Source organism: Falco biarmicus, chromosome 5, assembly GCF_023638135.1.
Source record: "Falco biarmicus isolate bFalBia1 chromosome 5, bFalBia1.pri, whole genome shotgun sequence".
Lineage (NCBI taxonomy): Eukaryota > Metazoa > Chordata > Aves > Falconiformes > Falconidae > Falco > Falco biarmicus.
In genome coordinates, this window is record NC_079292.1 from 13,567,501 (window position 1) to 13,577,500 (window position 10,000).

The 10,000-nt window shown below is 38.2% G+C and overlaps 1 protein-coding gene across 13 annotated transcripts in view; it reads right to left on the bottom strand.

Moving 5' to 3' along the window:
* The window catches only part of FOXP2 (forkhead box P2), a 445,070-nt gene that overhangs the window by 37,984 nt on the left and 397,086 nt on the right, over positions 1-10,000 (bottom strand). For all 13 annotated transcript variants that reach the window (XM_056339333.1, XM_056339342.1, XM_056339336.1 and 10 more), the window contains 3 exons: positions 7,401-7,488; positions 4,851-4,934; positions 302-503 (listed from right to left, as the gene is read on the bottom strand). In XM_056339333.1, coding sequence (XP_056195308.1) covers positions 302-503; positions 4,851-4,934; positions 7,401-7,488 — 374 coding nt within the window. The remainder of the gene's footprint in view (positions 1-301; positions 504-4,850; positions 4,935-7,400; positions 7,489-10,000) is intronic.

Sequence of the window (10,000 nt, forward strand, 5' to 3'; positions counted from 1 at the left end):
AGAATTAAATATGGTTAACACGGGCTGACAGCAGCTAGAGGAGTATATATCATCATTAATATCAACCTTTTCACGTACCCAGTATTAACTTCTTACGCTAAAACAAGACTGTTTCAGACCTTCTTTTCCTTCAGTTTTTCTTTATCATCATTGGCAAAGTAAATCAGAAGTTAAAAATATTCTTTTAAAGTCATCTCTATTAAACACCTCTTTGACATCCTCAGTTTGCCTCTATGATATTTTCGTTACAGCATAAATTTGGGGAATATCAAAATAAAAGTATTGATCCAAAGTGTCCTACCTGATGACATGGGAATGTTGTATTTGTCTGAATGTCTTCTTCGAATGGCTCCCACATTGGGTACACTGGCCGGGGTGATTACGGAAGGTCCCTGGGTAATTGGGGTGACTGGGGCCGTTGGTGTTGTGGGAGTTTGAGGTAAGCTCTGTGGGGATGTCTCCAACATGTTCTTAGACATGGTGACACTAGACACCAAATTGAGCTGCAGAAACCCAAAAGGAAAGTAAAGAAAAAGCAGAGGGGTGGGGGGGTGGGGGGGTGGAAAGACTTAAAAAGGTTTGACAAATGAGAGTGGATTCACTTCTACAGCTGTGTTGCCACTAATAAGCTGCAAAAGGAAGCAGCCAATCTCAACTAATTACAGGATGAAATTGTATCATAAGAACTCTAATTAGAGGATGCTGTTAGAGGTTATCTAATAATCTGCTGCAATGTTACTTAGGACTAACTCCTTCTAGTACTACCAGAGTTCACAGAAAGTATGTTTGCCTGCAATAGAAACTAGCTGGTGATTATTTAGGCCTGTTGTGAAACAGATCTAGCTCCTGCTGAAACAACAATAACAACAATAAATGTAATAAAAGATGTTAGCATTCACATAAACAAGACTTAAGTTGCTATTCTGATGCTGCCAGAGTTTTGGCGGATTTTTTTTTCCCCCAGTCCCAAATCTCAGCTGAGAGGCTCCAGCCAGCTGGAAAATTTTACACTGACCTTTAGTCTCCTTGCTAATTTGGTGGAATGGTAATGACATTACTACATATTCAAACAAAATTGTCTTAATTGCAAATTAGCCGGAGGAGGCTGAAAATTTTCAAATTAAATCTGATTGGAGATGGAGAGAGGGAAATGGAATTTCCTCACTAACAATCATTTGTGGCATGTGTTAACAAATATAATGAAATGTCAAGTTTGCCAATTCCTCTGGAAGTATCATTTTCAATTTATGATTACAGTGTCACTTATTGCTGATGTACCCTGGAAAGTGGGTGTCAGGGTAGAAAAAAGGAAAAAAAGGTGAGAATGTATGCAAGCTGTTTAACAGTGTGCCCTTCATTACTCCCTCAGTAAGGCCCTGTTCCTCATTATCAAAAACTCGTATTACCTCTGTCATATTTACCATACATCTTTTGTCATAAATAGCATCCAATTAGCAGAATTTATACTCAGGGCAGCACATAAAAAGATTGCTGCCATATACTTAAATGATACTCATAAGGGGTAATCTGTAGTCATTTCCACTTTATACAGTAATTTATAGAGCTGAGCAAGAAAACTAATATTAATTGTTCTTCATCTGCATGGAGCAACTGCAAGTGGCTAAACGCAGAAAATTTGGGTTTTGTGTATTATTTAGTAACACCTGCCTTTTCAAATCCCAAATACACTTCTTAAGATAAACCTCTTTTTAATGGTGAGAAAATGATGTGTACAGCATTGATTGATCTTTCTTTGTGGATTTGTTTTACACATTTAGTCAGTAGAGAGATTTGTTAGGGAAACAAAAATTAACATATGCCAGCTAATTGTTCTTCTTTCTTGGGCAGCAGCCAGAAGAAGCACATTAGCAGTCTAATAATAACGACTGGCACCCTGAAGGCATCCCCAAGTGCATCTGTTCCCAATAAACCACAGACTGTTCTTCTGCTCATACTCTAAGCCAGCAGACTGGAATGGGAATTCTTTGTTACGTACATAAAAAAAAGCTCAGATAATGCTACCAAATGCTTTATTTAATACATTCACAAAGCTAAGAGTTTAAGCTTGTCTGTGGCAAAAATTTTTGAAGAGTCTGAGAGAGGAAGGAAGATTTAAATAACATATAGCTTTCTTAACTGTGAATTGTTAACCTTTGTTTTTAATATCAAAGCTTTTAAATGTGCATTTGATTTTTATAATCATTTTTCTCTTACAAACAAGCATACAAATTAGAAAGAAAAAGAAAGGTTTACTTCCACAGCATTTCACTAAAAGATACTTTAACCTATATATTTGTCAACCAGAAAATGCAACATGAAAAAGCATAAAACAGTAAAACTTGTGGCACAGCAATAGCGTGTAGCCAAATATAAGTTATAGACACACTAAAAATTACAAAAGCTGCAGAAATACTCAATCTGTATGGATGCAAACTACTATGTTTACAATGTTATGGTAACTTATTCTACTAGCTGGCAATAATAAGCATAACATGTTTGTAGGCATGCAATCATGAACTGATAAAATAGAATTTATTATTAACTAAAGAAAAGCATGTAAAACCTAGGATGAGCACTTAGCCACCTCAGCTCATCTGAATATATTCAAGGTTGGGTGAAACTCATTATTCAGGACTCGCAGCCTTGATAACTTTGATTTTCATCCATCCATAGCATGGCCAAAAGGTACCATTTAATGAAGTACCATTCAGAGAGTAAATGGGGTCATATAATAGACAGTGCGGTTGCACCTTGTGTTCATGTACTGATAGCTGTTAAGGGTGCAGTGATGAACCAACAGAGCTCATTTCTCCTTGGTAATAAATTCATGCTATTAATATTTATCAAATGTGTGGGCCGTCTCAACTGAGCCACTGCACATGAGACCATAAATCTCTACTATCATATCAATTTTGAAGCTTCTTTTGTACAGTGTATAAATTTTAGGGGGGGGGGGGGGGGGGGAAGTAGTATTGACCACTCTTCTTTCAAACCAATTTGAGGCCAGTAGTGCAGCTCACCACTTCAGATATCTGTAGTTCCAAAGGGAACTTTAAACTGTGGTTTCATTTTAAATCGCTCATCTAAGATTCTGTATTAATTGCCCACCATCAAACGCAATTAGCAATTCTTTCATGTGTGGTTTATGTAATGTAATACTTCAATTACATTATTCATTCAGGTTCTGTTTTGGATTATAGGCTGAAAATTCTTTATTAGTGTAGATGTAACCATGCTGCTGGAGTTTTAAAAAATTTACTGATTGAATAATTAATTGGAAAAGAACAAGCTGCAGATTCCTGATGGATTTATGAGACAATTATTCTGTCTTGTGATTATCTACATTATACTATAGGAAGGAATGAGAAAAATAATCTTATTGAAATGAGACAGTCGCTTAAAACTGTAAAGAAACAATATTCTCAAAATTTTGATGGACTACAGATCATCTGGGGTTAAAATAATTAAATAGTAGAAATGTGTTCTGAAAACCTTTTCCCACACAGTTCAGCAGCATTTGGTACCTAACCTGAATTGCTTGAGAAGCCTGTGTGACAGAAAAACTTCACAATGCATGGAAATGGAAAAAGCAATGAGATTGCTTTATTAATATATATGCCATATATACTAAAATTAAAGTTTCCAAATGCCTTTCCCTAGTAGATAATCTAAAATAAAAATTAGAATTTAGTTAGGCTAATAAAAGTAAAAATAATGCAACTAAATTTTCTCTCACAAAGGCAGGGGTTAAGGAAATGCTAACACTTTCTCTATTCATCATCAGGTTATAAAGTGTGCCCTCAAACAAAGATTTTCTTTGAAGTATGTGGAGGTGAAAACACAAGAGATGGAGTATGCTGTCCTTTACATTAACTGGGCGTGATATGCAAGTGTGCTCTTTAAAACAGATTATGTTCCTTCCGCCTACATTTCCTGACTTTGATAGACACAGATTTTCATCTACATTTCATCTTCAGGTACTGGTATATCCTTCTCACTTTGCATGTACAAAAGTTACCGTCACAGCTAACATTAACGAACATTTAATGTGTCACACAGTTTCTGTTATAAATGCGGTGTATCTAAGCATAGTGTATGTACTATGATGCCTGACACCTTGGCAGTATAAAACTGGACCTGCGTCAGAAAATACTTTTGCTTACGTGAAGCCCCGTTCAGTTTCAGGGGGGTTGGATCAGACTGCAGATCCAGCTGCACAGCTGGGGCCTGATGCAGCACCGTGGAGCGGCTGGGAACAACAGTGACTTTTCAGTGCCTGTACCAACCCCAACAACATCACAGTGGATGCACGACACTGCAGTCTTGACAGAAACCGAGCACGCACACACCCCTGCCATGTTTACAATTGTTTAAATTCGCTGCATGAAACAGCATTGCCATTCATTTGTTTAAGAATAACAAATTGTTTATTTGTGTCTCCTGTAAGTCATTTCAGAAATTTCCTAAGTACCTAGACTCTCTTTACGTTTACTTTTTTACTGCCACAGAGTCCACTGCACTTCCAATCTTTCAAAGTGGGTTTCCTTTTAATATCTGTAAAACTATCACAGAAAGATATTCTCTCTAGTTTCAGTCTCAAGGCAATGATTTGGACACTTATAGGTGTACTTTGTTTAGTGTCACCTATGGTGTAGATTGGATAGATTTTGTAAAAGATAGCATTACTTTTAAAGAAACATACAATTTGACAAGCTATTGCATTTTACCTTCATTTTATTGCCATATTTTTCATCACACTCATTGTTTTCCAACTGTCACTAAATTGTTCATTTTCTTAGTCTGCTACATTTGTAGACCTATTTACTGTTTATAAAGCAATATGCACTTACAGGTTTTGGAGATGGCTTGGGCTCCGAGGGTCGCATGTGCAAGTGGGTCATCATTGCTTGAAGACGTTCGCGTTCTTTAGAAAGCTGTTAAGAAAGAGTGAGATCAGAAGCATTTTAGAAATGACTGATACAGCTATTTTACTGCCGTGATACATCTTATCATTGAGCTTGTCTCAGTGTAATGATTCCTGCATATAAAAGTCTATGTCAGTAGAAACTTATCTGAGAGGAAATGCAACTTTGGACATGGAAAGAAAGAAGAAAAAAAAAAAAACAACCCAAAAAACTTTTATAGCCTTTCATATGTTAAAAGGTCAGAGAAAACAAATAACACTTCATCTTTTTGTCAATAAGAGAATTGAGGTCACAGTTGCCTCGACAGTAACAAGTTACTAAGACCATAAATTAGAAGGCCCATAGTGTCTCTTTAAAGTCCTGTGGACACTGTTAGCAATGGACTAGTGCCAACAGCTGTGAAGGGGTGAAGGGTCCTCAAAGCACAGTGCCTGCCAGGATTGTCTACACACTTCATCCTTTCCCACTGAGGTCCAGTTAGTGCCCCCTGCAATCTGCCATCATCAATCTAATTCAATAGAGTGACAGAGCCCAGGCAGTGTGAAACGCTGAACTCTGCCACCGAGTCGGCATCGACACTGCACTGGGTCTCATTACAACTGATGGACCTTACTTCACTAGCAGTCAGACAAAGCAAAAAATGGCATAATTGGTCACACTGCAAGCTAAATCTTCACTTGGACTGTTACATTACAGCCTAGCCTTTGTAAATGGTAAACAGTTCTCAGGCAGCCCTTAAACTGCTTTGAGAAAACATCATGTTACTGAAACCTCTACTTTTTCCTAACCGATACCATTTTCTGATCATACGCTACATAAATATTTGTAGTTTCAGGCTCAAATTACCAAACTAAAAAAAAAAAAAGAAAGAGGAGAAAGTGTTTGAAATATGTAACTTGTTGATAAAAAACATCAGAACATAAAAGAGGAAAATGTATCTTACAAGCATGAAAAGAATAATATTTTTTTCAAAAGCCAGGTTGCAAGAAGAAATGCTCAAAATTGTATTCAAGTAATAGGACTCTGGATATCTACAACACAATTACAATATCAATTGCAACAAGAATCACTTCGTGTTTAATGCTGCCATTTTCCAGAGAGTTCTGTAATGCTTTCTTGCATAAATTCAGCTCAAGAGTCACGCCTGTAGACAGACTGGACTGAGGAAAACAACTTGTAAGTGATTTTAAGAAAAGGAAACTACCTGTATTTACTGCAGATATTTTGGGTGTCCTGGATGTAATTTTAATTATAGAACATCTTAATAAAAGAACATTTAAGGCAGGGGGGTGGAAAAAAGCTTTCTTCTTAGGCTTCGTATTATGTGTGTGACACTTCACAGACATGCTATTTGCCATGACGTAAATTCCTAACAAACAAGTTAAACTAACACTATCCTGTAAATCTTGTAAAAGAAACTGCAGCTTTGCCTGGATTTATAAAGCTTTCATTTTAAGGGAAATGACAATAAATGCCATTATTGTACACTCCTCTCATCGCTTTGGGTTTCCAGTATTAAAATACAAAAGACCCAAAGAGGTTGCCTTGGCTGAAAGACGAACAAGTATTCTTGGATGAATGAGAACAGTGAGACAATATGCCAAAAGGCAAGAAAGCTGAAAGGTGTTGATCCTTCTTTCTCCACACATGGCACCAAATGCAGAAAAAAATCTCAGTCCCTTGCTGAGCCCCTTGAGCATCTCTGAATGGTCCCAAGAAGGGACAGGACCCCCGAGAAATGCCCTCCTATGACTCCTGTACAGGCTAGAGGGGGTGGCAGGGTGTAAGTGTCCTGCACAGTCATTCTGGGGTGCCAAGGCTTGCGCCTCGGTAGCCTGGGAAGTGTAGTCTAAATACTGGGAGTCCCCAGGGGTACTCGGCACTCCTAGCGCAAGCTGGAGGGAGCACTCACATACACACAGTGACCTGTAATGGTTAGAGCCTGAACAGGGAAACAGGGAACCCGAGTCCTGCGGTCCCAGACATGGGACTCCCTGGGGACCCCCAGAGTGGGGCTGACATTACGCCTTCCCCTGGCAGAAAAATGCCCACCATCAGGCTGGGAGTCATTTTGGGTGGAGATACGTTCTGCTACTCCTTTGTCCTGCAGAATGGCATAGACAAGCACCAGGTCAGACAGGGAAGAAGAAAGAGGGGTCCTGACCCAGCATTTCAAGAAGTGAAGATGGCTTGGATCCAGTCTCTGCTCCAGGGACTGCATTTTTCATTTGTGATGAATGGCATTAGGGTCTTAGTTCAAGCAAAATACTGTAGACAATGCTGATGTTAGATAATTATTGCATAATTTATAATGTGAAAAATCTTTTAAGTAAAAAAACCCACTTGTTCATGAATATCAACAAATTTCATGCAAGAAACATATGTCTTTAAGCTAGAGACACTAACGCAAATGTTTTTAATTTAGTTTAGGTTAATAGTAAATAAGTAATAAGATATTACATCCATGTAACAAACCTGTATTTCTAACTGCTGAACCACTTGCATTTGCACCCGACACTGAGCAGTGCTTCTGTCATCCAATGCATGTTCATTGTTAAGGTGCCTAGAGAAGAAAGAAAACACTAGTAAGACAGTGTTAAGATGAGGAAAATTTATTTATGAGTCCTTTTTTCTCTCCTGTGTGTATGGCTTCCATTAGTTTTAATAGGAGTTATGCAAAAAAGACCTAGACAGAGTATGCCTTACCTACAGCAAAATAACAAAACTGATTTAATTATTTCTACAAGCTTTCTCGGTGATGACTGTCAGATACCCAGTTCCTGTCTCCCAGGTCACATATGCCATCTAAAGGCCAATGTAACAGGTTATCAATATTTGGTAGAGTGACTGAACTGATTTCTACTCCCTGTTGCTGGTGCAGATGAACAGAATCTACTTACAAATGAGTCTTCAGAAGACAGAATCGCTTTTAGGCTGCATGAACTACTGTGAATTGATGTAGACTTTGTTACGATTTCTCTGTCTGCTCTTCTTTACTCATTAAGCAAAATCAACAACAGAACATCCATTCTCCCTTCCCCAAAACAGAGCTGTAGGGGAACATCACCGATTTTCACTGTAGTTTTCAGAAGTAGCCTCTGAAGAGGATGGCAGTGATCAGGCTCCCCACTCCGAGGAAGAGTGTGCAAGGTGAAGGCAGGGGAAGGAACAGGTACACATTTTACACACACAGCAAGACTCCTGGGAGGCATCCAGGCTATGCATGACGGTTTAGCAAAAAAACCCCACACTCTGCAACAGGCAAAGAGGACCTCGATGAGGGGCTCTCCGTAGCTAAAGTACAACCCAGACCCAAGTGTCTGTCCCCCCGTATTTCAACTGAATGCAACTCTACAAAGCTCATTTAATACTGCTTTTTGAAGGACCCTCAGTTTATTCTCTCTCTCTTTTAGGATCAAAAAAGTCACTTTTGGAGCTTTAACAGTGGGTTTGCTGCTCCACTGAGAAGAAAACATAAGTATCTGGCTAAAGAAGAAATGGGAGCAAAGGAGTTTTGCCTTTGAATGTGGATTTACTGGCTATTTCCACTGTAGGCATGAGGGGTAAGCTTTGCAGGGACTACAGTCAGAGACGGTCTCACAGGTACAGGAACTAAGTTATCTGTACTATGGAGGAAATATATCTTCTCCTTTTTTTTTTTTTTTTTTTTTTTTTGTTTTAGCAGAATCAATCAGAGAACTATGCAGTTATTTGACGGGTAATCTGCGGGGGAAATGTGTTCATCAGGAACAGTGGAAAAATAGAGGGGACAGCATCTAGCTTTTACTAAAATTTGTCTCTTTTTATTTAAATCATGACTTCACAGTTTTAAGAGCCAGTGATAGGGCTTGCAGGTGACCAAAATACAACAGGTTCTGCTTTGCAAAAAGCATGGCTGGGGACAAGACATAAGTAATTATGAAAGATTTTGTTCATTCTTTTAATACAAAATTGTTTAAGAGTATACATGTAACTTCCTTTGTAGTTTATTCTAAGTTACACCAAGGACACCACATTCCCTCTATCTGAGTCATAAACCCTGTAATTTATTTATTTTCAAAGGAACTGACTTCATTCTCTCTGATGATGTAAAAATGCACAATCAGTTTAAAAACTAGGTAATTGTTCAGAATGTACCATTCACTTGTTTTCTAAAATTTTGATTCAAAAAAATTTTACTTCCTTAAATTACACAAGCATGAGAGTGTGTGGTCTGTTAATGCAATGGTTTCATGTTTTCAGTTAACTGAGGACAAAATTGCCAGAAAAAAGACTGCAAACAGATTTTACCTCTGCATCCTCACTGCTATCACCAGTACACACCACTGTGTTTCCATGTGCATGTATGCTCACCTATGTATGCACACAGGTATACAGGTATAAGACATGGCAGCAAGCAATGGTATAGATATACAAGATCTCGTGGCCCGAGTTGAGGTTACTGCCTGCCTACTCTTGATTGTTTGTGAGTAATTCCAACACCATATGTTTGCATAACACCTTACAAAATAGACACAGACACAGTCCTCGCCCTGAGGAACTTTAAATGTAACGGCGGTACGCAGCGTGGGAGAAGAAAGTCCAGTATAAACTAGTTTCAATATGATTTCATGGTAACTTGGGAGACCGTTACATGTTTTTTGGGAGTTAATACAGTAATCTTCAGAAACTCATGAGATATACACATCTCTTATGCCATACGTTCAGGTCATGTGGTTACTTGTGCTGCGCATTTTGGAGAAAAGCTATTTTATGGGAACATTAAGGGTGTAAAAATTGTTTTAAGAATTATTTCTGATCTCTTTTGCCTGTGAAGTAGGCTTGCTTTATTTATCATGCATGTACAGGCAATGTAGTAAAAGAAAAACTAGGTCTAATGCATTTTTAAAAACCTCTAAAATAACTTTCCTCTGTATAAAGTTGCTGCAGTTTTAGGGTCCAATATGCTGCAATCTGCCAAGGCAGACACACATTCTTTCCTCCAGAAGGCTGGGAATCATTCCAAAGGGTTTTTTTTCTACCTCTATTGTCATGCCTTTTAAGTTATGTACAATTTGTGCTGGTCAAATTTCATA